A 27,526-nucleotide genomic window follows, 5' to 3' on the forward strand; every position below is an offset into this window, starting at 1 on the left:
TCAATTTTTATGCAACTATGCATCAAGTGCAAAATTTCAGTAAAAAATACATTTTAACTTTAGTGCACAAGAACTCAAAATATTACCAAATTTAGTAAAATATAAAAGATGAGGTTGCCCGGAAGTAAAGATACCCAATGTGTCAAACTTTAACTTTGCATGTGCCTGCATATTTATACCCTCACAAGGTTTTCCCTTACCAGCAAACCAAAATCTTTAGTCAATCATAGTTACAAACTACAACAAAAGAACTCAAGAAAACAATCTTTACAGAGGATTTATTGACAGATAAATTGGTGTTTCTGTGCTTCTTAAAGTTCATTAATGGGCTTGTGTGGCCAGTAGGGATATTTCTCTTTATCCAGCTTGGCTTCAGGGAAAGCTTCCACTACATCTTCAACTGTCATCTGATCAAACGGAATCATGTTCTTAAACTTTGCAAGCTGCGTACAAAAAAAAAAAAAAAAAAACCCACACACAATTAAGTCATATCTGTCACAGGAAAACAGTAGAAAACGTCCCATCTGGGAACAGACCACACCAGAAATAAAATACCCTTAGCCAATCAACACATTAGCCTACACATTTATCTCAGGACAGGTTTGTTATAAACCAACCCTGTAGGCTTCCAGCAGAAACCAAAGTGGCAAAGGGAAGTTGGAACTGCACCTCCCAGATCCCAATAAGTTGGGATACGCTAATCTGTAAACATCAGTTAGAGCGCTGGAGTGCTATGCCAACCTCTCTCCGCTACCCTTGCCTCATAATGGTCAGAAAGCCTGATGGATGGACTGCTGGAAAACAAAAAAGGAACAGTGAGCCCTGGTTCATACTGACTGCGGGAATGAAATCAGGCGAACTCGCCCGATTTCATTCCCCCATGTCAGTCATGACTTCGGGGGGGGGGGGGGGGGGGGGGGGTAATGACTCCCTATGAGTCCTCCAGGGGGCCCATACCCGACGGCATTTTTCATATGTATCCAATTCATGTGCCAGGAGGGTCTCCATCCTCTCAAAGTAATGCCTTTTTTTTCAATCTTAATTGCCAGAATTCTTTTCACAAATCGCACATAAAATCGCATCTATATTATGCAGGTGCAACTTTCTTGCAACTTTTAAGGGTTTACATTGAGGTCTATGGACCTCAAGTCACAAGACAGTCGGACCAAAGCAGTGCAGTGCAGAATTTAAAGTCGCACAGTTATGAATGGTTATCATAGAGAAACATGCTGTTTGAGGGTTACATTTAAGTGCTCACAGTTGTGGCATAACTGAATAAGAGTCCATTCACACTTTGGCGTCTTCTCATGCAGCTTCGGACCCCAAAGTCGCACAACAATTTGCACAAGTATGAATGGACTCTCATTCAGTTATGCCACAACTGTGAACACTTAAATGTAACCTTCGAACTGTCGCATACCTTAGAAGAAGAAGAAGAAAAAAAAAAAAAATTGCAGATCACCTCCATTACTAGTAAAAAAATAGGATTTTCATTACAGCTTACCTGTAAAATCCTTTTCTTGTGGGAGTACATCATGGGACACAGAGCCTAAGTAATTAATGGGTTATGGGCCACCATCAGGTGTTGACACTGGTATATCCAATCAAGGAAGTTCACACCCTATGTAACCCCTCCTCCTTCCAGGAGCACATCAGTTTTTTGTAGCAAAGCAATATACTTAAATCCCAAAAAAGAGGGGGGACCTGTGTCCCATGATGTACTCCAATAAAAGGATTTTACAGGCAAGCTGTAATAAAAAAAATCCTATTTTCTTTATCGTACATCATGGGCCACAGAGCCTAAGTGATTACTTGGGACGTCCCATAGCAATGCTACTTGAGGGGAGAGAAAGACAACCTGCAGGGTACCCCCAGACTTGAGGACTTATACGGCTGCCTGCAGCACACTGCGCCCAAAGGCAATATCCTCATACCTCCTTACATCCACCTGATAACATTTTTGTGAATGTATGCACTGAAGACCAAGTTGCGACCCTACAGATCTGAGCCATGGAGGCCTGGTGACGCACTGACCAAGAAGGACTAACCGCCCTGGTAGAGTGTGCCTTAACTTGAAAAGGGGGAATCTTACTCCTTAAAATTATAAGTTTGAATTATAACTTGCCGAATACAGTTAGCGACAGTGGATTTCGACGCTGCCTGTCCTTTCTTAGGACCCTCTTGCAGAATAAATAAGACATCACTCTTAAGAATCTGAGCAGTTGTCTTTAAATAGATTCTCACTGCTCTCACCACATCAAGACAATGTAGTGACTTTTCTTCCCTGGAACATGGTTTTGGAAAAAAAAAAAAATGATGGCAGGACAATATCTTGGTTCAGGTGAAAACCTGAAACCGCTTTTGGCAAAAAGCATGGACGAGGGCGTAACACCACTCTGTCCTCATGAATAATCAAATATGGCTCTTTACAAGAAAGAGCAGCCAATTCCGAAACCCTCCTTGCTGAGGATATAGCAACCAAAAATACCAGCTTCCTTGTCAGAAGGACTAAGGGAATATGCTGTATCGGTTCAAATGGCTGTTTTTGTAACACTGACAAAACTAAGTTCAAGTCCCAAGGGCTTAAAGGTGATTTAATTAACGGATTAATCCACATCACCCCTTGCATAAAACCCTGGACTAAGAATGCGTAGAAAGCAGTCTTTGAAATAAAATTGATAAGGCTGAGACTTGGCCCTTAATAGTACTCAAGGCCAACTTCATCTCTACGCCTAACTGGAGAAAAGGCAAGAATTCTGCCTATGATATATCTCCGAGGGTGCCAACCCTTGGATTCACAGCAGGAAACATAAGCCTTCCAGACTCTAATGTATAGTTCTGGAAGCTGGTTTCCTTGCATTAAATCAAAGTAGAGATAACTGACCCGGAAAGCCCACGTTTCTTCAGAATATAGGTTTCAATAGCCAGGCCATTAAATTTAGCGTTCGTAAAGTAGGATGGAATATCGACCCCTGTGAGAGCAGGTCTGGCCTTAGTGGAAGGGACCACGGACCCCCCACTGCCATCTTTACGATTTCTGCATACCATGACCTTCTGGGCCATGCTGGTGCTGCCAGAATTACCGGTTTTCTTTCCAGCTTGATCCTGCAAAGAAGTCGAGGCAGCAATTGAATAGGGGGAAATACATAGATCAGTGAGAACTGATCTCACGGTATCACCAACGCATCTGTTCTGCATGCGAATGGATCCTTTGTTCTGGACACAAAGTTGACTAACTATGTTGAACGCTACAAGATCTACGTCCAGAGTCCCCCATCTTTGACAAACAGCACGAAAATATGGTCAGGGTGAAGAAACCATTCCCCTGGGAATAATCTGCTGGCAACAAGTAGTCCGCCTGCCAATTCTCTACTCCCGGAATGAAGACTGCCGATAGGCACGGAATATTTCTTTCTGCCCAAGTTAGAATATGGTTCACCTCTCTCTGCGCTGAGAGACTCTTGGTGCCCCCTTTGGTGATTGATATAGGCCACAGCCGTGGCATTGATGGATTGGATCCTGACAGGACAATCTCTTAACCTGGAAGTCCAGGCTTTTAGAGCCAGACGCACTGGCCGAACCTCTAGTATGTTGATGGGCAAGGCTCTTTTTCGGTTCTTGAACACTGTCCTTGGACAGTGGCCTTTTTTCTGTCGTTACCACCTTCCAGATAACTGGTCTGAAGGATTTACCTTTTAGCAGATTCTTTAGTAACCACCAATTGAGGCTTTGGGACACTCTTGGGGACAGCCACATTGGCAAGTCCAAAGCTTGGATCGTTTTGTTCCAAGCAAATAGAATACTGTTTGCAACAGTCTCGAATGGAACTGGGCATAGGGAACTGCTTTGAATGAAGCCACCATCTTTCCTAACAACCTCATGCGAATGGAGGGATCTCCTTTTGACCTGACCATCCGCACCAACTCTTATGGAGTTGTTTTTTGCCTGGGCAAGAACACCTTTTTCTGAGCTGTATCTATGATCGGACCCAAATACTGCAGCTTTTTTTAGCTTTTTTAAAGGGAGACTTCTCTAGGTTGAGAACGCAACCCAAAACTTTTCAGGTAACTGGTTGTAATGCGTACACCTTACTCCGAACACCAATAGGTCTATTAGCATTGATTGTAATAGCAATAGATTGTCTAGGTATGCCAAGACCAAGTTTATGCCCTGTGCCCTTAACATGGCTAGGAGGTGGGGCTAGCACTTTTGTGAACACTCAGGGTGCTGTAGCTGGCCCGAAGGGCAAGGCTACAACTGAAATGCTGCTGTTCTACTTCGAAACGCAGAAACTTTTGGTGAGCGGGAAATATATGGACATGCATCCCTGATGCCGATAAACGCCAGAAGTTTTCCTTCTTGTAGGATAGAAACTACTGACCTGATCGACTCCATAGAAAGGAACGGATCTTCAGGAACTGATTTAGATTCTTTTAGATCTAGAATGGATCTATTGAATTTCTGCGCGGATCTGTACATGTACAGGAAACGCATGAAAAAGGCAGTGAAGGTTTTAAAGGAACCTAAGAAAAAAACAGAACTATCGGCTGACTCTACTAGAGGTAGCTTGAAAGAGGCTCCTCCGCAGAGGAGGAGTAATCAGTTTGCCCTTCTTCCTGATCACCTGAGGGTAACCCCCCCCCTCATCCTCTACCCACTGTTCCCTTGATAAGGGATCTAAGGTGGGGGAGGGGGATCTAACACGCTTCCTATCCTTGGTTAGCAGATGCGATTAAAGTCAATAATTTTCCTTCTAGGCCCTGCAGGGCAGAGGAAAAAATGCATTTTCAATTATGTATACAGGGGCTGAATGTTTTCTCCTCTAGAATTTGACGGTGGAGGCCATCGCCACCGCCTAGAGGCAGCTGCCCCTGGCGCAGGGGAAGGAGTCCGTTTATACCTTCTTTTGGGCAAAAGAGTACCTTTCCTGCTAGAAATCATTTGGATGTATTTGACCAACATTCTCCTCAAATAGTCGCTCCCCATGAAAAGGGAAACTAGTCAGAAGCTTTTTTACAGGGTGCAAAAAGGTGTTTTAGCACAAGCGCAAGGCGGGACACGCTTGGTGGATAGAGTCTTTTATGGCGTCTATGGCAAAACATAGCACCTTTGGTAGTTCTGCTAACTCACAAGCCTGTTGTGCAGGGACCTCCCTAAGGGCCTCTTTGAACCGGTCCTTTAGGGACTGACAGATGCCTACTGCAGCGACGGCACCTGCCAGGTAAAAGAGGATTTTACCAAAAATTCCAACTCATCTGTTGGATCCTTAAGCATTTGTGCATTGTCTACTGGACAAGTTAAATTTTTATTGAAGCTGGAAATCGCGTCTACTGCTGGTACTTTCCATCTTTTGTGAATTTCTCCTCCATGGGATAGATAACTGAGAAACTCTTTGGAGGGAGAAAATGCTTATCCAGATGATCCTATTCAGCATATATAAGCTTTTCTAGTAATGCATGAAAAAGGTTGTAAAGGTTTTAAAGAACCCAAGGAAGGGACCGAACTTTCAGCTGACTCTGTTAGGGGTAGTATGAAAAGTGGAACGAACCATCTTCTTAAGAGTTTGTACCATCAATCTCTCCGATTGCGAGGTTGCACAAGGTTCATCAACTGTTGTTTCCTCCGCAGAGGAAAAATCGTCTTGTTTTTCTACATGATCGCCTGCGGAAAATACCTCATCCTGTGCCCACTGTTCCCTTGATAAAAAGGGTTTGAGGTGGGGAAGGGGGGATCTAGCACGCTTCCTATCCGCTTGGATGAAGGATGCGATTAAAGCCGCTAATATTCTTTCTAAGCCCTGCAGGGCAGAGGAACATGCATCTTCAGTCACGTATACAGGGGCTGAAGTGTGAAAGCAGTTGCACCACCAATTGGTTCCAAAGGTTCACCCTGGCTTGCCATATCCGGTATCTCCGGAGAGGATGACAGTGTGGAGGCATGACTGGAGTTCCCAGCGCCTGGGGGTGGAACTTTTGGTGCCTTAGTAGTAACCTTGGAAGCCATAGTGCTAAGCACAAAAGCAGTTTGAGGTTATTACAAGTGTGCTGTCATACTGAGAATATCACACTGCCCACTTCTTACAGGATGTAATTGTACCTTCACAGTACATGTACCCCCCGCCACTCAGCTTCCCCAATTGGGGGGAGAGGACTAAAGAACCCCCTCCAGCTGCTAGGACACCAATGCTGTTGTAGCACAGATTGAAAGGGTATGTGTAGTCTTACTCCCTCTAGAGGAGACCTTAAGGCATTACAATGTTACATATTGAAAGAAAAGGCATAGGTGGACTTTGCAGTTCCTAAGTTTTTCTCTTACCTTTTCCTCGCTGCAGGATATTGCTGAAAACAGACAAATCCAAACTTCACCCATCACGGCAGGCAGCGTAGTTAAACCTTCAAAGTCCGGGTCCCTCAATAAAGGTTCCACTCCTTTGGACCTGTATAGCACCCCTCAGGACAACTTTAGGTAATGTAGCAAGACCAAAACGAGTCCTGGTTCCTAGAGTCCAGCCCTCAAAGAGAAGCGTTACAGGCAAAACCTCGTTCTTCTATGAGGGGCCCGGGTATCATCCTATGGCGTGGATGGTTCCAGTTGTGGAGGTTTTTTTTTTTTTTTTTAAATACAGCATGGATCCCTCCGGGAGCTCCTCAGAGCACATCTTCACATCAACACCTTAGACACTGGTGAAAAAACTGATGTGCTCCTGGAAGGAGGAGGGGTTATATAGGGAGTGAACTTCCCTGATTGGGTATACCAGTGTCAACACCTGAAGGTGGCCCATAACCCATTAATTACTTAGGCTTTGTGTCCCATGATGTACGATAAAGACATTTTTTTTTTTTTTTTTATAAAAATGCCATAAATCAATAACCTAGTTTGTAAGCGCTATTACTTTTGCGCAAACCAATCACTATACGCTTATTGCAATTTTTTTTACCAAAAATATGTAGAATACATATCGGCCTAAAAACTGAGAAAAAAAAAAAAAAAGTTTTTTAAAAAAAAAAAAAAGAAAAAAAAGAAAAAGAAATTAGGGATATTATAGTAAAAAATTTTCGCTCTTTTTTGTTTGTAGCGCAAAAAATAAAAACCGCAGAGGCAATCAAATACCACCAAAAGAATCTATTTGTGGGGAAAAAAAAAACCCAAAATGATAAAAATTTCATTTGGGTACAGTGTTGCATGACCGCGCAATTGTCATTCAAAATGTTACAGCGCTGAAAGCTGAAAATGCCCTGTATTAAAGTGGTTAAACAGAGGCCAAGATGGCAGTTTCCATGGCGGGTTTAATGAATCTTTGCTTTACATGAACACAATTTCAAGATTGCATACAAGCCCACATATATGACAAGACCTTTGGCTACCCTTAGAGAGCAAAGCTCTGAAAAGCCTATGGAATGTTCAGCTGACCCGATTGCCATAAAATACAGTTTTTTTTTTTTTGAGTCATCGGTAGCTTGGATAACTACATACCTCTTTCTCATATGCGGTCACCCTGGCTTTAGAGTCTTCAATGAAGGCTAAAGCAGATTTGTTCTGTAAGCAAACAAAAGCATGACAGATATTAAAATTTACAGGCAGCATGCAAACTTTTTTTTTTTACTGAAGGCACACATGTCAAAGTCTACCAAAAAATGTTAAAACAAAAAAATAAACAATTTAATGCGATAATGGATGTATTAAAGTGAAACTTTCCTTTTAGTTATCCTTGCATGGCTAAGGCTCAGTTCACACTGGAACGCTATGCGTCCCCATTCTCCGGTTCAGGGACGAAGCAGGACCGAATCTTTGCCTGAATTGGCCCTGAAACGGAGCCAAAGATGCATAGCAGGTCTGTGCGATGCACTCCGCAGCCGCCCCAGAGATATGTGAACTGCCTTCATAGAGAGCCTGTCACATTCTCCTGCTATGCGAATTGGATGCAGGGAAACTCGCATCCAATTCACATAGGTGTGAACCCAGCCTAAAGGTTCACTTAGCTCTCCCCACCAGCAACATGTGCTCACCTTTCTTTGCTCCCCTACTTTTCAGCTGCTATGGCAAGGAAAAGCAAGCAATGGGCTCCTTTCTCTGTTCCCATGTGACAGCTCTGGGCCCCACTGCTGAAAGGAGTTATATTCTTGCCCATACCTAAAATGCTGGCAGCTAAACAAACTAAAAGGAGGAGTGAAGTAAAAGTGAGTACATGCTGCTGTGAAGGAGGGGGGACCAAAATAAACTTTTCATTTTGACTTGGAGGATAAAGCCTGTATAGTGTAGCAAAACAAATATAAAACAAATATATATCAGCACAAGGGACATAACTAACAGTCACAATAGTAACAAATAGTCCCTTGTGCCGATTCCTCTTTTGTTCAGTGAAATCTTCTTATGTCCTTGCATCCCCCCACACCTGCTGCTGTAATCTTCAGGGTGCAATGGTGTTGATAAAGTTAAGGGGCTGTCACAGGCTCTCATCAAGAGCGCCCAGCTAGCCTGCCCTTTCTGCTCAGGTGCTCCATTTATAGTGACTGTATAGTACTGCAACTTCTATGAATGAAACACGATCCATTAATGGAGTAGAAAAACCTATCATCCAGCTCAATCGCCATTCTTAGATAGTGTTTCATTCATAGAAGCTGCAGTACACCTATGAATGGGACAGCTGGGCTCTTGGTGCGAGCCCCTTACATGCATTAACCCCTTTCACACTGGTAGATTATAGCGACAGGGGAGGGTGATAGAGGAGGATTTCATCAAACATATATACATACATCAGCAGGAGCCAGCCGGCATTCAGACCATGTGTACAGCTATTCTTCTGACACAGCCCATCCCCCTGACAGTTAGAAACATGCCCCTAGGACACACTTATCCCCTACACTGCCACCTAGTGGTTAATCCCTTCACTGCCAGTGTCATTTACACAGGAATCAGTGCATTTTTATATAAATGACAATGGTCCCAAAAATGTGTCAAAAATGTCCGATGTGTCTGCCATAATGTTGCAGTCACAATAAAAATTGCTGATCGCCGCCATTTAAAAAAAAAAAAAAAAAATTAATAAAATTAAAATTAATAAAAATGCCATAAAACTATCCCCTATTTTGTAAACGCTATAACTTTTGTGCAAAAAAACAATAATAGCTTATTGCGATTTTTTTTTACCAAAAATATATATCGGCCTAAACTGAGGAAAAAAAATTGTTTTTTTATATATTTTTGGGGGATATTTATTATAGCAAAAAGTAAAAAATAATGCGTTTTTTCAAAACTGTCGCCCTATTTTTGTTTATAGCGCAAAAAATAAAAACCAAAGAGGTGATCAAATACCACCAAAAAAGCTCTATTTGTGGGAAAAAAAAGGACGTCAATTTTGTTTGGGAGCCACGTCGCACAACCGCTCAATTGTCAGTTAAAGCGACGCAGTGCCGAATCGCAAAAAGTGCTCTGGTCAGGAAGGGGGTAAATTCTTCCGGGGCTGAAGTGGTTAAGCCAAGGACAAACCGCAAGCTAGCTATTCACAGATTTGTCATTTATTGACCAAATTTCTCTCATGGCATATATTAAAAAAAAAAAAAAAAAAAAAAAAAACCCCATAAAAACAGAAAAAAAATCACAAATCACAATGACTTACAGCTTCCTGTTCCTGGGCATTTATCTTTTCAGTTTGGGTATCTTTAGGCTCTGGGATGGTAAGGGCATTAAACTGAAAAGGCAAAACAATAAATTAAATAAACAAAATAAACATGCATCTTAAGTTAGATTTCTGCAATACAAATTATTTTTTAATCAAAATCGTATACTTGCCTTCTTTTCAAACTCATCCACTAGGCCTGCCTTGGCAATTGTGGTTCGGTAATAGGCCCAGTCAATTGTTGGAGGTTTGGCAGGGAGAGATGTTAACCTGTTAAAAGAAATTTCTAGTTATCTTGGTGATCTAAGGTTTATGTGCATAAAACAAGTAATGCAATAGTCCAGGGCTTGCCAGGGTGACTAGAAATTGCCTGGGGTTTTGTCAGCGACAGGTGCCTCAGCTAGCATTACAGGGTGGGCTGCGGAGCAGGTCTTGGCTGGGAAGGTGGAGGATTGACACAACAGAGCACTGCTCGGGCACCGCCATCATTATGGTGAACGCGATTAGCCGTGGCAGTAGGGCATGAAGACCCTGGGACAGAGCAGGAAGACAGCAGCGCGCCAGCCACTGACAAGGCTGGATCCCCAGTGGCCCGTCAACTCCGCTGCTGTCGACATCCTCCTCTGTGGTTTTGCTGGAGCAGGCCGGGCTGATAGGAGGAGGCGGCCCGGCTCAGGGAGGTGGTGGCTCCAGGGTCGGTGGTTTCTGGGCACCAGAGCGCCCTGCTCTGCTGGCTGGAGAAGAGGCTGAGCCAGGGAAAGGAGGCCCAGAGACAGAAACAGTTCATAAAGATGCTAGAGAGCCAGGCCAGCGGCAGGGAGGAGTGCAAGGAGATAATCCCCTGCCTGCCAGCATGTCTGGCCTGGGCAAACACTACACACAGCCAGCCTGTTTCACAGGGCACCAACTTCACTCAACTCTCACTACAGGAAGCCTGCTGTACAGAAACATGGAGGCTGCTCCCTTAAAGCATATTATACACTACAGTGCTTGTGCTGCATAATTCGCACACTATCACCTGAAATACCTGGCTGACCCTGCCTGGTTCTGCCCTCCCCCTGTAAACTGACTATGGTTTATTATGGCTGCTGAACCCCAACACTGGGGTCAGTTTACGTGCCGCGGCTCTCCTGCGTCTCCCTTAGTCCTACTCCCCGCCTGTCATCTGCTATCAGCGCCACTCTGCGCCTCTCCCCGCTGCTCTAAAACTATGTTAAGTTTATACCATCCCCTTTGTTAAATAAGAACGTGTCCTAGTGCCCGTGCTTTATAAAAACAATTAAATAAAAAGCTGACAATTCCTACCTGTTGTCACAGCGCTTCCCGGCGCTTACGTGACTCCTCGGCTCTGTCCTCTGCCCCACCTCCTTCCCGGCTGATGTCAGTGGCAGTGCTCAGCCCCGCCCGCTGGAGCTGTCAGATGGGGAGAGGAGAGAGCCGAGGAGCCACGTGGGCACCGGGAGGCACTGTGAAATCAGGTAGAAATCAGCAGTTTTTTTTTTTTTTTTTTTTATTATATATAAATAAAAACACAGACACTAGGACACGTTATCTAACAGAGGGGATGGTATAAACTTAACATAGTGGCTGAACAACCACTTTAAGTGGACCTGAAAAACTGAACCTGTGTTACCAATAATGGTCATCAGATATTCATGAAAGATGTGGAGATGTGGGGACCACAATTGAGATCACACATCAGAGTTACTAGCATTTTCCAAAGACATTGGCATAACACCCAGGAGGCATTACACGGTTGATCAGCAATGGCAGCCACCATATTTCCTAGTACAGTTTTTCTTCAATAGAAGGCAAATTCAGCATTGTACATCTTTCCATGGGACATCACATCAACAAAGTTAAGGATCTGTTTCTCAAGCACTCCAATCTGTTATAGACGCAAAACCAGCATTTGTACATCTGATGTCACTAAAATCAGCCACTTGCCATCCAAGCAAAATGTGACATTTTTCACAATAATGTTGAAGTTTTAAATAGAAAATTGCTTAAAACCCCCAAATATAAATATATTTTCTAAAAGTGGAGGCAATGGAGAATAAAATGATGGCTGCTGAATTTTTTTATGTTGCACAATATCTGTGCAGCCCTTTATCAAGCAGAAATGTTCAGAAAAAAAAAATACAATAAAATGTATTTTAGTACACAAAATACCACGCAATTTTTTTGAAAAATAAAAGATTGTACGGCAAGTAAAGATACCAAACATTGCAAGATATAAAAATGTGCATGAAAGGGTGACAAACTGTGGTACCTAAACATCTCCATAGGTGACTAAACGGAGGTCAGAAAAATGATTTTGTGTTATGTTGAAGTCAGCGTGTAAGCAGTCTGCTTGATTAACCTCTTGGAGCTGGCGTGTCCTGTCCCTTCAAGACGTTTAGGATACGAGGAGGGGTTTTTGATCACGTGACCGCCGCGATTGGCAGTCACATGATTGGAAAGCTCTTGATCGTGAGCTTTCCGTTAGCCACGGGTAACTGTGCCGGGAGTGTGCTCTCAGTACAGCTGTATTTCAAGTCACGCAAATATGTGACCGCTTGACACCATGGCCCACCTGCCAAGAGGCCAAATTTGCATGCAGCAGGCACCAATGGGTTCCTGTGCCCCGCAGGGGGCGGAAGATGAGTGACCTCCACAGGAAGCGCAGATAGCATGGTGTCCTGTAGTTGGAGAAGCCAGACGTGCTGGCACCTGGTGTTGAATTCAAAGCACAATTTAACCGTTTGCTGAGCGTATACTGCACATATAAGTTGGGAAGGCAGTTCTCCTGTGCAAAATCACGTACCTAGTACGTGATTCATGCACTTCCGGGTCTGGAACACACACTCGCGCGCCAGCGACCCACTTCCGTTGCGATTGGATGTCCGCCGGTACCCGGGACACAAGCAGAACGGCGGTCTGCCTATGTAAACAAGGCAGGCTGCAGTTCTGTCAGTAGGGAAGGTATTGATCCTGTTTCTGCAAAGCAGGAAGGTGGATCTCTGCCTTCCCAGACTACAAGCACCTCCCACACAGTAACCAAGCACAGTTTAGGTTCACAGTTAACCCTGTGATCACTCCTGTTAACTCCTTCTCAGCCAGTGTTAATAGTACAGTGATCGTGCATATTTTTAGCACCGATCACTGTATTAGTGTCACTGGTTCCCCCCCCCCCCCCCAAAAAAAAACCTGTCAAAAGTGTCAGTGCCTGATTTGTCTGCTGCAATGTTGCAGTCCCGGTATAAGTCGCTGATCACAAAAAAAAAAAGTTCCATAAATATATCCCATAGGGTTGTAGACGCTATAACTTTTGTGCAAACCAATCAATCAATATACGCTTTTTCTGATTTTACCAAAAATATGTAGCAGAATACATATTCGCCTAATTTGAAAAAGAAATTTGATTAATTTTTTTTTTTTTTTATTGGATAAAGTAAAAAAAAAATTTTTTTTTTTTTTTTAAATTGTCCTTTTTTTTTGGTTTATAGCGCAAAGGGGTAAACTTCCAGAGCTGAAGTGGTTAATTTCCCTATGCTGGCAGAAAGTGTCAGACTTTTAGGGGCCTCTTCAGTGATTGACTTGTAGTTCTGCATTGTCTGTGTGGCTTTCTAGACATTGGGACTTTATTCTCTGTTCTTCCTGCAATTGCTGTCTGTGTGATCTAGATGCTGTGGCCAGGACACACAGCTCCTTGAGGTACTATGATGTGCCTATGAGGCCACTGTTGGCTGCTGAGTTCCGTTAACCCTTGCTGTGCCCCTTGCTGAGGATTTAACCCCCGAGAGCCCTGTGTTACAGACTTAACCCTGATCCTGCTATCCTTGCTGTGTGCCCAGCCTGTGTACGGATTTAACCTTTTGCCTACCAGAACTCTATCTCTGAGGTGAGCCCAGGCCTTTGTTACGGACTTAGCCCTTTTCCTACCTAAACTCTGCAGTGCACATATACAGTATAGCTGTGCTGGGCTTTGAGTGAAGACTAGCACAGGAGAAGGGAGCTGGACATGAGGGGGTGGGGGGGGGGGGGGGCTGTTAGTGCTTTGGGGTCTCAGCTCACAGTCCACAATGATCATAGTACAGGCAATCACACTAAGGCTCTGTTTTCACTAGCACTAGTATGACTTATCATGCAACTTTGGACACAAAGCTGCATGACCCATTTCCATCTATGCGATTTTGAAAAAGGTACCTGCAATACTTTGATGCGACTTTGATTCAGAGCTTGTAAAGTTGGGGTCGCAATAGTGGAAACGTTACCATGTGTCCAAAGTCGCATGACAAGTCACAGCCTATTGATTTTAATGGTACCCGTTCCCATCTATGCAACTTTGAAAATCAGCGACTTAGAAAAAGGTACCTGCACTACTTTGTTGCAACTTTTGATGAGACTGATCCAGAGAGTGTAAAGTCACATCAAACTCGCACTCAATTGTGCAACTTTGGGGTTTTGAAAACTTTGAAAAAGTACACCAAGGCTCAGTTTTCACTAGTATGACTTGTCATGCAACTTTTGACACAAAGTTGTACCTCCTTTGGACACCGATGTATCTCCTTTCTCCTCTGCACATCTGTCCCACCTCTGTAATCCCCTGCTCATCTGTCCCAACACTGCTCTACCCCCCCTTCTCCCCCCACTGAACCCCCCGCTCATCTGGCCCAACACTGAACCCCCCCCTGCTCATCTGCCCCGCCGCTGTAACCCCCCTGCTCATCTGCCCCGCCAACACACCTCCTTTAACATCTGCCCCACTGCTCTACCTCCTTCTCCCCCCACTCATCTGGCCCAACACTGAACCCCCCCCGCTCACCTGGCCCAACACTGACCCCCCCCCCTCACCTGGCCCAACACTGACCCCCCCCCCTCACCTGGCCCAACACTGACCCCCCCCCCCTCACCTGGCCCAACACTGACCCCCCCCCCCCTCACCTGGCCCAACACTGACCCCCCCCCCTCACCTGGCCCAACACTGACCCCCCCCCCCCTCACCTGGCCCAACACTGACCCCCCCCCCCCTCACCTGGCCCAACACTGCCCCCCCCCCTCACCTGGCCCAACACTGACCCCCCCCCCCTCACCTGGCCCAACACTGCCCCCCCCCCGCTCACCTGGCCCAACACTCCCCCCCCCCCCCGCTCACCTGGCCCAACACTGAACCCCCCCCCGCTCACCTGGCCCAACACTGAACCCCCCGCTCATCTGGCCCAACACTGAACCCCCCCCCTGCTCATCTGCCCCGCCGCTGTAACCCCCCCCTGCTCATCTGCCCCGCCAACACACCTCCTTTAACATCTGCCCCACTGCTCTACCTCCTTCTCCCCCCGCTCACCTGGCCCAACACTGAACCCCCCCCGCTCACCTGGCCCAACACTGACCCCCCCCCTCACCTGGCCCAACACTGACCCCCCCCCCCTCACCTGGCCCAACACTGACCCCCCCCCCTCACCTGGCCCAACACTGACCCCCCCCCCCCTCACCTGGCCCAACACTGACCCCCCCCCCCCTCACCTGGCCCAACACTGACCCCCCCCCCCTCACCTGGCCCAACACTGACCCCCCCCCCCCTCACCTGGCCCAACACTGACCCCCCCCCCCCTCACCTGGCCCAACACTGCCCCCCCCCCTCACCTGGCCCAACACTGACCCCCCCCCCCCTCACCTGGCCCAACACTGCCCCCCCCCCCCGCTCACCTGGCCCAACACTCCCCCCCCCCCGCTCACCTGGCCCAACACTGAACCCCCCCGCTCATCTGGCCCAACACTGAACCCCCCGCTCATCTGGCCCAACACTGAACCCCCCCCCTGCTCATCTGCCCCGCCGCTGTAACCCCCCCCTGCTCATCTGCCCCGCCAACACACCTCCTTTAACATCTGCCCCACTGCTCTACCTCCTTCTCCCCCTGCTCACCTGGCCCAACACTGACCCCCCCCTCATAAGGCCCAACACTGACTCACCCCCCCGCTCATCTGCCCCGCCAACACACCTCCTTTAACATCTGCCCCACCCCCTTCTCCCCCCCACTCATCTGGCCCAACACTAACCCCCCCCCCTCATCTGGCCCAACACTGACCCCCCCCCCGCTCATCTGGCCCAACACTGACCCCCCCCCCGCTCATCTGGCCCAACACTGAACCCCCCCCCCCGCTCATCTGGCCCAACACTGAACCCCCCCCCGCTCATCTGGCCCAACACTGAAACCCCCCCCCGCTCATCTGGCCCAACACTGAACCCCCCCCCCCCGCTCATCTGGCCCAACACTGAACCCCCCCCGCTCATCTGGCCCAACACTGAACCCCCCCCGCTCATCTGGCCCAACACTGAACCCCCCCCGCTCATCTGGCCCAACACTGAACCCCCCCCCGCTCATCTGGCCCAACACTGAACCCCCCCCCCGCTCATCTGGCCCAACACTGAAACCCCCCCCCGCTCATCTGGCCCAACACTGAACCCCCCCCGCTCATCTGGCCCAACACTGAACCCCCCCGCTCATCTGGCCCAAACACTGAACCCCCCCCCGCTCATCTGGCCCAACACTGGACCCCCCCCCCCCCGCTCATCTGGCCCAACACTGGACCCCCCCCCCCGCATCTGGCCCAACACTGGACCCCCCCCCCCCCACATCTGGCCCAACACTGGACCCCCCCCCCCGCATCTGGCCCCAACACTGGACCCCCCCCCCCGCATCTGGCCCAACACTGGGACCCCCCCCCCCGCATCTGGCCCAACACTGAAACCCCCCCCCCCCCCCGCATCTGGCCCAACACTGAACCCCCCCCCCCCGCATCTGGGCCCAACACTGAACCCCCCCCCCGCATCTGGCCCAACACTGAACCCCCCCCCCCCGCATCTGGCCCAACACTGAACCCCCCCCCCGCATCTGGCCCAACACTGAACCCCCTCCCGCATCTGGCCCAAACACTGAACCCCCCCCCGCATCTGGCCCAACACTGAACCCCCCCCGCATCTGGCCCAACACTGAAACCCCCCCGCATCTGGCCCAACACTGAACCCCCCCGCATCTGGCCCAACACTGAACCCCCCCGCATCTGGCCCAACACTGAACCCCCCCGCATCTGGCCCAACACTGAACCCCCCCGCATCTGGCCCAACACTGAACCCCCCCCGCATCTGGCCCAACACTGAACCCCCCCCGCATCTGGCCCCAACACGAAACCCCCCCCATCTGGCCCAACACTGAAACCCCCCCCCCATCTGGCCCAACACTGAACCCCCCCCCCCCCATCTGGCCCAACACTGAAACCCCCCCCCCCCATCTGGCCCAACACTGAACCCCCCCCCCATCTGGCCCAACACTGAAACCCCCCCCCCCCATCTGGCCCCAACACTGAAACCCCCCCCCCCCCCCCCCCATCTGGCCCAACACTGAAAACCCCCCCCCACCATCTGGCCCAACACTGAAACCCCCCCCCCCCATCTGGCCCAACACTGAACCCCCCCCCATCTGGCCCAACACTGACCCCCCCCCCCCATCTGGCCCAAACCACTGAAAACCCCCCCCCCCCCATCTGGCCCAACACTGAAACCCCCCCCCCCCCCCATCTGGCCCAACACTGAAACCCCCCCCCCCCCCATCTGGCCCAACACTGAACCCCCCCCCCCCCCATCTGGCCCAACACTGAACCCCCCCCCCCCCCCCATCTGGCCCAACACTGAACCCCCCCCCGCTCATCCGGCCCCAACACTGAACCCCCCGCTCATCTTTGGATCTGGCCCAACACTGAAACCCCCCCATCTGGCCCAACACTGAACCCCCCCCCCCCCCCCATCTGGCCCAACACTGAACATCCCCCCGCGGAACCCAACACTGAACCCCCTCCGTTCATCTGGCCCCAACACTGAACCCTCCACTCATCTGGCCCAACACTGACCACCCCCCCGCTCATCCGGCCCAACACTGAACCCCCCCCGCTCATCTTTGGATCTGGCCCAACACTGAACCCCCCCCATTGGGTCCAACACTGAACCATGAACCCCCCCACCGCTCCTCTGGCCCAACATTGAACCCCCCTACATCTGGTCCAAGGACTGAACCCCCCCCCCGCTCATCAGGCCCAACACTGAACTCCCTTCTCATCTTCTCTTCCATCACTGCACATTTGTCCCACCTCTGAACCCCTCCTGCTCATTTTTCCCACCACTGTACCCTCCTTCTCATCTGCCCCACCGCTGTACCCTCTTCTCATCTATGATATGCAGAGTGGTGAAAGGAAGCAGAGATGAGACAACATCTACCTGTCTTGGCACACTCATCCTGCTGATCCACCTCTCGCATCCAGCCCACGTGCTTGTATGTGATGTATGTGATGTCACATACAAGCATTTGGAATGGATGCGCAACGATGAGCCCAGGTCAGGGGCACTTACTGTGAGAAACATGTCAGGAGGAAGAAGGGTTTAAAGTGATTGCCAAAAGCCAGGTAATGGGACCTGACCCAAGAAAGCTCTCGAAGGACAATCCTCTGCAGTTCCAGGCTTGGCACCCTATTCCCTCAAGGTCTATGCTGAACAAAAACAGCTTCCACTATCACCTCCACTATGTTGGACCAAAACCGATCTACCGGACTACTTTTAAAGGACTGGTTCTTTGCTCTAAGATAGTGGCATTACTCTTGCCACGCAGCAGTACTTACTACAATTGCTTGTCTATTTGTTTTCATGAGGAACAAATTTAAAAAGGTTGTACACAGTGGGTGAAATGAAAAGCATATCCTTCTATAGTGTGTACTTGCCTTAAGCAGGCCATATATAGATCTAAATTTAGCCTGTTCAGCAGGAATCGGACAAATTTTAATCCATGTATGGCTGTTCCCGTTCATGAGAAGACGATCTATCGACCTCTCATAAATGGGACTACTGGAAAAATTCAGTTTGATCAGCGCATACAGCCAATAGGCAGGAGAGAGCTGTCAGAACAACACAGCAGGATGGATTCCCACAACCACACTGAATGTGTATGAAGGAAAATCGTTCCCCCCCCATTCAGCTGGCTGACTGAACAAATATGAAAAAAACTGACCTATGTATTGGCAGCCTAAACCCAAAGCACCTAGATTGGTTCCTATCTGCTCTCCCTTACCTCTGCATGAGTCATTTCTGACAGGTCATGACATTGTCAAAGAATTCTGGGGGGCATATGTTCCGATGATACTGCACAGAGGAGGAGGGGGCGGGCCTGTCTATTCCTCCACTCAGGTCTCAGATTACACTGAGCTGTGTGTGCTATTCTGTGAGGTGTGACATCAGATCCATGCTCCCTGCCTTCTGTAGCTGAGAAATAGCCTTTGATTTATGCACTTTGAACAGCTGAGAGAGGGCTGCTGATAAACAGTAACAACGTATGTGGGAGGATTTATTTAATCTCTATGCAACACTTGAGGCTAGTCACCTCAGTGGATATATGCAAGGGTTTACAACCAACCACTTTAAGGGCATGTGTCACAAGGCTTTTGTGCACAAATAAAAAAGGTAATTTTTGAGATATAGTTCAATTTCACTACATTGCCCTTTTGAATACTTAAAAGCAAAATAATAATGACCTTCACGTTTATAAGCAGCACAACTGTTAGCATCTGCTACACTTTGTTTAAAAAGTACACCAAGATTAACCAGTGAATTAGATCGCACAAGGACTCAGCTCTGTACGTCAGGCTGTCAAAACTGCTTAAAGCGGAGTTCCACCCAAAAGTGGAACTTCCACTGATTTGTCCTCCTCCCCCTCCGGTGCCACAATTGGCACTTTGGGAGGGGGAGGGGGGCTGGGACGACGAGGACGGGATATCCTGTTTGCACTTCTGGGAGTCCGGGACGCGGCCCGTGACATCACCGCGGGGCTCCCTCCTCCTCTCCCTGGTCGCTGGGCCAGTAGGAGAGAGAAGCAGGGCCTTGCGCATGCGCAGTAGGGTTCCCGGCGTGAAGCCATAAGGCTACACTGCCGGGTACCCTTACCCGAAATGGCGGCGGCAGCACCCGACAGCTGATGGAAACATCAGCTGCGGTGCCTCCAGGACGGGTAAGTGTCCTATTGTTAAAAGCCATACTATTTAAGCAGAAAACAATGCAAAATCCACACGTAATTCATCACAGGTATATGGAGCCTTTTATAGGCTTTCTAACCCTCAAACAGATTCACTCACTTTGCAGCCACGGCATCACTGCGGGTCTTCAGTGCATTAAACATAGCTTTTTGATTTGGAGGAACTCTTTCTGCAAATGCCAACCAGTCGATCGCCTTGGTTGCAGCTCTGCGACCCGCCATGATTATAGTCTGAAAAAAGAAGATACAGTACAGCTATGTGAGAAAGCATTACATAAAGCGACAAGATCTGCATCTACAGATAAAAAAAACAAAAAACCAAACAAAACAAACACTCTTTTCTCTAGACCCACAAAAGGTGCCTTTGGTCAAAAACACTGCGTATATGCAACTGGAAGTTTTCATTGCCAAGCTATCATGAAGAGACTCCAGCATCACTACTAGAAGGCAAAGGAATGTGGAAAAAGTATGCAGATCAGGGGCTCTAACTTAAACGGGTTGCAAACCCTCATGTTTTTTCACCTGGATGCATCCAGGTGAAAAAACTTCTGGCAGTCACCGGCCCCACGTTTTACTTACCTGAGCCCCGTATTTCCTTCGGCGGAGACGCGCTGTCCCTCTTTGCACGGGGTTGCGGCTCTTCATTGGATAGATTGATAGCAGTGCAGCCACTGGATCCCGCGACTGACAATCAAATCCAATGACGCAGGCGCCAGGGCCGAGTCGGCATTCGTGTCTATGGATGCTGGACTCGGGAGCGTGCCTGCAAGGTAACCCCCTGGGGAGAGCGCTTCTCCTAGAGTGTTATCTGATGTGGGGAGGAGCCGCGAGAGCCACTGAGGGACCCCAGAAGGATCAGGGCCACTCTGTGCAAAACGAGCTGCACAGTGGAGGCAAGTATGATTTTTTTTTTTTTTTTTAAATAACAGAGAGCCTTTACAATCACTTTAAAGCTCCCAGAAGTATAGAATGCTGATGAATGTCAGAGGAAACAGCAAATTTAAAACGGACATTTAGGCGACTTGAAAATCGCGCGATTTCAGGGAATGCCTGTGTAAACTTGGTCTTTGAAACAAAGGTAGTACAGGGACTACTTTAAAGTCACACGGATATGAATGAATATCATTGGGAATCATACGACTTGTTATGCGACTCTGATGTCCAAAGTCACATGAAGTCACACAAGTGTGAACGGGGACTTAGTCAACTTATATTTTGCCTTTCCTGCTTCCATATACTTACATCAAAGAGCTTACAATCCAAGGTTTCTCTCACATGCATTTGGACAGGACTCAATTAAAAGTCCATCATGTCTCTGGAGTGTGAAAGGAAACCCATGCACACAGGGAAAACAAACTCCATGCAGACAGCATCCTGGCTAGGATTTAACCCAATGAGTGCTGGTACTGATTAGAAAAAAAGTTTAATTTTGTCAAAAGCCAAGCTCTCATCTCCCTATACACCAACGTGTGTAGAGAGTAGCACCACTTCTTGTGCTGTATGCAACTTGCATTATCAGGGGAGAGGATAGAGCACAGACAACGGACGGAATGCCTGGGCAGTGACGTCACCCATAGGCTTACTATGGGGCATCTGTTGTTGGCTGTCCCTCCTCTTCCCTGAAGCCGCCACTGGGAGCCGATCACGTGACTGGACCTTTATTGCACATTATATTGGATTTTAATTGGACATTTTATGTGTATGTAAGGTTGAAAAATAGTGGGGTACATGTATATAAAGCGCTGCAGTAATTTATACTGTATATATTCCTGTGAGTGATTACAGACTGTGCGAGCTTGCTTTTAGTATATAGATATAATTTTTGTTGTGCAGTGACACCTATTTTTTATTGTTTAAAACAAAATTTCACTCTCTCAATCAACATGGACAATTTTTAATCCTCATGCTGCTAACATTTGTACATAGATTGTAAGGTTCATTAGATTTACTTGTTTTAGGCTCGTCACACTGGATTTCTCCGCTGATCCCCGCTGAGCAGACGGGGGACAGGTCCGTGGTCTGCTCCGCTGATGCAGAGCGGACTCAGTCCGTTACTCTCCGTGGGGCAGTCATGTGGGAACAGATTGCCTGTCCGTTTCCACCTGACTGTCATCTGATCCGCCGGACAGATGGGAAACAGATCCCCATCCATCTGTTTTTTGAAGACTGGATCAGATGACGGCGGGTGTCAGTGGACGCTCCATTGAGAACATTGGGTCCATCTGAAAAACACACACAGCAAAATGCTATGTGTGGCAGAAAACTAACACTGCACATCACCCTGAACACACCATCCCCACTGTGAAACATGGTGGTGGCAGCATCATGTTGTAGGGATGCTTTTCTTCGACAGGGAAGCTGGTCAGAGTTGATGGGAAGATGGATGGAGCCAAATACAGGGCAATGTTAGACGAAACCTGTTAGTCTGCAAAAAACTTGACTGGGGTGGGGGATCACCTTCCAACAGGACAACGACCCTAAACATACAGCCAGAGCTACAACAGAATGGTTTAGATCAAAGCATATTCATGTGTTAGGATGACCCAGTTAAAGTCCAGACCTAAAACCAATTGAGAATCTGTGGCAAGACTTGAAAATTGCTGTTCACAGACGCTCTCCATCCAATCTGACAGAGCTTGAGCTATTTTACAAAGAATGATGGGCAAAAAAAATGGCACTCTAGATGTGCAAAGCTGGTAGAGACATCCCCAAAAATACTTACAGCTGTAATTGCAGTGAAAGGTGGTTCTACAAAGTATTGACTCAGGGGGGCGCTATACAAATGCACTCCACACTTTTCATATACTTGGAAAAAAAAAAAAAAAATTAAACATTTATCATTTTCCTTCCACTTCACAATTATGTGCACTTTGTGTTGGTCTATCACATAAACCCCAATAAAATAAATTTACATTTTTGGTTGTAACATGACAAAATGTGGAAAATTTTAAAAAGGTGTGTGAATACTTTTTTGGTTTGGTTTGCGCAAAAGTTATAGCATCTACAAGCGATGGGACATTTTTATTTAATTATTTTTTTTTACTAGTAGTGGCAGCGATCAGAAACTTTTAGCGGGACTGAGACATTGCGGCGGATAAATCGGACACCAAGTGACACATTATTTTGGGGACCAGTGACACTAATACAGTGATCAGTGCTAATATACAGTGGCTTGCGAAAGTATTCGGCCCCCTTGAACTTTTCAATCTTTTGCCAGATTTCAGACTTCACAAAAAATAAAAATTTTATATCTTTATGTTTGAAGAATCACCAACAAATGGGACACAATTGTGAAGTGGAACGAAATCTTTTGGATTTTTGAAACTTTTTTAACTAATAAAAAAATGAAAAGTGGGGCGTGCAAAATTATTCGGCCCCCTTGCGTTAATACTTTGTAGAGCCACCTTTTGCTGCGATTACAGCTGCAAGTCGCTTGGGGTATGTCTCTATCAGTTTTGCACATTGAGAGACTGAAATTCTTGCCCATTCTTCCTTGCAAAACAGCTCGAGCTCAGTGAGGTTGGATGGAGAGCGTTTGTGAACAGCAGTTTTCAGCTCTTTCCACAGATTCTCGATCGGATTCAGGTCTGGACTTTGACTTGGCCATTCTAACACCTGGATACGTTTATTTGTGAACCATTCCTTTGTAGATTTTGCTGTATGTTTGGGATCATTGTCTTGTTGGAAGAAAAATCTCTATCCCAGTTTCAGGTCTTTTGCAGACTCCAACAGGTTTTCATCCAGAATGGTCCTGTATTTGGCTGTATCCATCTTCCCCGTCCCTGCTGAAGAAAAGCAGGCCCAAACCATGATGCTTCCACCACCATGTTTGACAGTGCGGATGGTGTGTTGAGTGTGATGAGCTGTGTTGCTTTTACGCCAAACATATCGTTTTGCATTGTGGCCAAAAAGTTCGATTTTGGTTTCATCGGACCAGAGCACCTTCTTCCACATGTTTGGTGTGTCTCCCAGGTGGCTTGTGGCAAACTTTAGACAAGACTTTTTATGGATATCTTTGAGAAATGGCTTTCTTCTCGCCACTCTTCCATAAAGGCCAGATTTGTGCAGTGTACGACTGATTGTTGTCCTATGGACAGACTCTCCCACCTCAGCTGTAGTTCTCTGCAGTTCATCCAGAGTGATCATGGGCCTCTTGGCTGCATCTCTGATCAGTCTTCTCCTTGTCTGAGCTGAAAGTTTAGAGGGACAGCCAGGTCTTGGTAGATTTGCAGTGGTCTGATACTCCTTCCATTTCAAAATGATCGCTTGCACAGTGCTCCTTGGGATGTTTAAAGCTTGGGAAATCTTTATGTATCCAAATCCAGCTTTAAACTTCTCCACAACAGTATTACGGACCTGCCTGGTGTGTTCCTTGGTCTTCATGATGCTCTCTGCGCTTTCAACAGAACCCTGAGGGTCGGTTCACACTGGGGCGACTTGGGATCCGACTTGTACGCCCTCAAGTCGCTTTGCATTTAGATTATCATGGTAGGCAATGGGAGCGTCTTAATTGACACTACTGAAGTCGCTCCGACTTCAGAAAAGGTTCCTGTACTACTTCTATCCGACTTGTAGGCGACTTGTACCCATTCAACTCAACGTAAGTCGCCTGCAAGTCGGATCTCTCAAGCGACTTTGCAGAGAAAACCCCTCCCTCCCCCCTCCCTCCCAGAGAGGTGATTGGCCACAGGCGAAGTCGCCTGTCATGGAGGCGACTTCAAGTCGCCTCGTAATTTGCCGAAGTCGCGCTGAAGTCGCGCTAAAGTCGCGCTGCAGCCGCGTTGAAGTCGCGGTACAAAGTCGCGCTAAAGTTGCGCTGCAGCCGCGTTGAAGTCGCGGTACAAAGTCGCGCTAAAGTCGTGTTGCCCATGTGTGAACCGACCCTGAGACTATCACAGAGCAGGTGCATTTATACAGAGACTTGATTACACACAGGTGGATTCTATTTATCACCATCAGTCATTCAGGACAACATTGGATCATTCAGAGATCCTTGCTGAACTTCTGGAGTGAGTTTGCTGCACTGAAAGTAAAGGGGCCGAATAATTTTGCATGCACCACTTTTCAGTTTTTTAATTGCTAAAAAAGTTTAAAATATCCAAAAGATTTCGTTCCACTTCACAATTGTGTCCCACTTGTTGGTGATTCTTCACAAAAAATAAACATTTTATATCTTTATGTTTGAATCCTGAAATGTGGCAAAAGGTTGAAAAGTTCAAGGGGGCCGAATACTTTCGCAAGCCACTGTATATGCACAGGCAGGGAAGGGGTTAACATCTGGGGCAAAGGGCTAAATGTGTCCCTAGGGGGTGCTAACTGTGTGGGGGTGCTTGTACTGTAAGAAGAAAGAGATCCGTGGTCCTGCTTAGCAGAAACACAAGATCTCTATCTTCTCCTGTCACAGAATGTCGATCTGCCTTGTTTACATAGGCAGACCACCGTTCTGTCTGCCTTGGGAACGATCAGCAGGTCCCGGTGGCACCCAAAACGAAAAAAAAAAAAAAAGAAGAAAATACACATATATATATATATATATATATATATATATATATATATATATATATATATATATATATATATATATATATATATATATATATATATATATATATATATATATACACACACACGTAGGGTACATGATGTGGCACTAAAGGGCCACCCTGCTGCAGTAAATGTATGTGGGGCAGTCCTTAAAGTGGATGTAAACCCAATGTCATCCTTTCTAAACTACTGCCATAGGGGTTATCTATAAGGATATACATGCCTCCTGCATGTATCTTTACCTGTCAAATGTCTCCCCTCTGTCTGTTATTAGACCCGAAAAACTGCATATTCTGTGGGTGGGTCTGTTGTCTGGAGCTCGGTGGGTGGAGTCGTGATGTCAGTAGACTCCCCACCCACCTCTACACTCCCCTTGTCAATATGCATTTTCTCTGTATTTCTAACACTGAACTTCTTCTATGATCTCTAACATCCAGTGAAAAGACAGGAAAGTAACCACATGACTTCAGCATGCCAAATCATGGTGAGGTGTGGAACAGCCAATCCTTGCAGAGCTGCTAAAGAAAGGAGTGGGGGATGGAATTAAAAAATCATGCCTGTGTCTTAGGCTGTCACTCACAGCAAGGGGGAGTATTTGACAAAGTTTTTGTCAGTTTGTCAAGATTTCTCTCACTGAACAATAAAAGAGGATTGCTCAGAGATGGATTAACTCTTTGTGGCAAGACTGGGCTCAAATGATAGGAAATCTTATACTCTACAGTACGATAAAAAAAAAAAAAATTATATATATATATATATATATATATATATATATATATATATATATATATATATATATATATATATATAATTTTTTTTTTTTGTAAACCCGAATATAATATATATATATATATATATATATATATATATATATATATATATATATATTATATTATATTATATTCGGGTTTACAAAAAAAAAAAAAAATATAATAATATTAAAAGCCAGCAGCTACAAATACTGCAGCTGCTGACATTTAATATATGGACACTTACCTGTCCAGGGAGCCCGCGATGTCGACAGCTGAAGCCGATCAGTCCTTCGGCTCTCGGCTGCTGCCGCCATCCTCGGTAAGGGAATAAGGAAGTGAAGCCGTGCGGCTTCACTTCCTGGTTCCCTACTGCGCATGCGCGAGTCGCGCTGCTCGTCCTCTCTGGTCCCTGTTATGTTCTGTGTCTCCCAGAATACAGCAGTGGAGGAGAGCGTAGGCGCCGGAAGTGGCATAGGTCACTGCAAGCTCCGCGGTGATCTATGCCAGGAAGTGGGAGCAAATACTTGTATTAGACAGGTATCTGCTCCCTCCTCCCCCCTGAAAGGTGCCAAATGTGAGGAATCCAAAAAGTGGAAGTTCCATTTTTGGGTGGAACTCCACTTTAAAGTGTACCTGTCCCTAGTCTATGGACACTGAACTATTTCCATATTCTTCTTGAGCCATAAAGGAGGTTTAAAACAGCCGACCTCTTATGTCAACTTGGACAGGTTGAGTTTTATCACATCTTCTGGGGTCCCTACCAACTTTACCAAAACAATGTAATCAATCAAACAGCATACAACCAGCCAGGGCCTTGTACAACACAAATGATGGGAGACGCTGACCATCTGATTGTACAATCTCCTTTAGATTTAAAGAGACCATGTCATTAGAGGACATTTCATTCAATCTGGACACAATCGGGGAGGCCCCTGTACTACACCGTGGATGGGAAGGAGATGGAACGATCCGATTGTACAGTGTATGGCCAGCTTTAGGCACAAAAAAAGGCAGACTACCAGTGAAGGTGAACCTTGACCCCCTAATCTACATCCAAAAGGAGGAGGGTGACGGCCAGAGGTCGGCGCATACCCGGGGCGACGGCCAGAGGTCGGCGCATACCCGGGGCGACGGCCAGAGGTCGGCGCATACCCGGGGCGACGGCCAGAGGTCAGCCTCCTTCACTCAGCACAGGCCCCACCGCCCAGTAGTGTTATAAAGGGCGGACATACAAGTGTCCCTATGAACCTCTATAACAGAGGGTCCCCCTCCCTGCCCCTCACACACACCGCCGGCCTCATCACAGCGGGTACTTCAAGGTCCCCCCCACATAGGACAATGTCTGTCGGGAAATAATCACTGAATGAGGGGAGCAAGATCTCCTCATGCACAATACCGCCATCCCTCACCTCTATCCTCCGACCTCCACTCACACCAGCCGGGACAGAGCAATGGCAGCCGCTGCCAAAACCACCAATAGCAGAGAGCGACACAAACTTACTAAACACCAATCAGGAGGGAGTTAGTCAGGGAACGGCGCGCAGGGATTCGCTGAAACCTGT

The 27,526-nt window shown here is 47.2% G+C and overlaps 1 protein-coding gene across 2 annotated transcripts; it reads right to left on the bottom strand.

Annotated features, from left to right (window-relative positions):
- Window positions 1-261: 261 nt before the first annotated feature.
- ATP5PD (ATP synthase peripheral stalk subunit d) lies at window positions 262-27,526 on the bottom strand. Of its 2 annotated transcripts, XM_073606173.1 has the most exons (7): window positions 27,374-27,499; window positions 22,391-22,473; window positions 19,769-19,899; window positions 9,790-9,886; window positions 9,617-9,688; window positions 7,474-7,536; window positions 262-443 (listed from the first exon to the last, which is right to left on the bottom strand). In XM_073606173.1, exons 3-7 carry the CDS (start codon window positions 19,888-19,890, stop codon window positions 312-314), a joined length of 486 nt encoding a protein of 161 aa, XP_073462274.1. In that variant the 5' UTR covers window positions 19,891-19,899; window positions 22,391-22,473; window positions 27,374-27,499; the 3' UTR covers window positions 262-311. The 2 variants fall into 2 exon arrangements, with proteins under 2 accessions (XP_073462274.1, XP_073462273.1); XM_073606172.1 differs by lacking the exon at window positions 22,391-22,473 and having other exon boundaries at window positions 27,374-27,526.

The sequence above is a fragment of the Aquarana catesbeiana genome, linkage group LG12 (assembly GCF_042186555.1).
Source record: "Aquarana catesbeiana isolate 2022-GZ linkage group LG12, ASM4218655v1, whole genome shotgun sequence".
Classification (NCBI taxonomy): Eukaryota; Metazoa; Chordata; class Amphibia; order Anura; family Ranidae; genus Aquarana; species Aquarana catesbeiana.

Bases quoted from the DNA above. Each gene is read 5' to 3' on its own strand.
- ATP5PD (XM_073606172.1), bottom strand. From the start codon at position 19,890: ATGGCGGGTCGCAGAGCTGCAACCAAGGCGATCGACTGGTTGGCATTT. The intron at 9,887-19,768 runs GTGAGTGAATCT...TTCTTTTAACAG, and splicing joins AGTGATGCCGTGGCTGCAAA to GTTAACATCTCTCCCTGCCA. The intron at 9,689-9,789 runs GCAAGTATACGA...TTGCCTTTTCAG, and splicing joins TGGATGAGTTTGAAAAGAAG to TTTAATGCCCTTACCATCCC.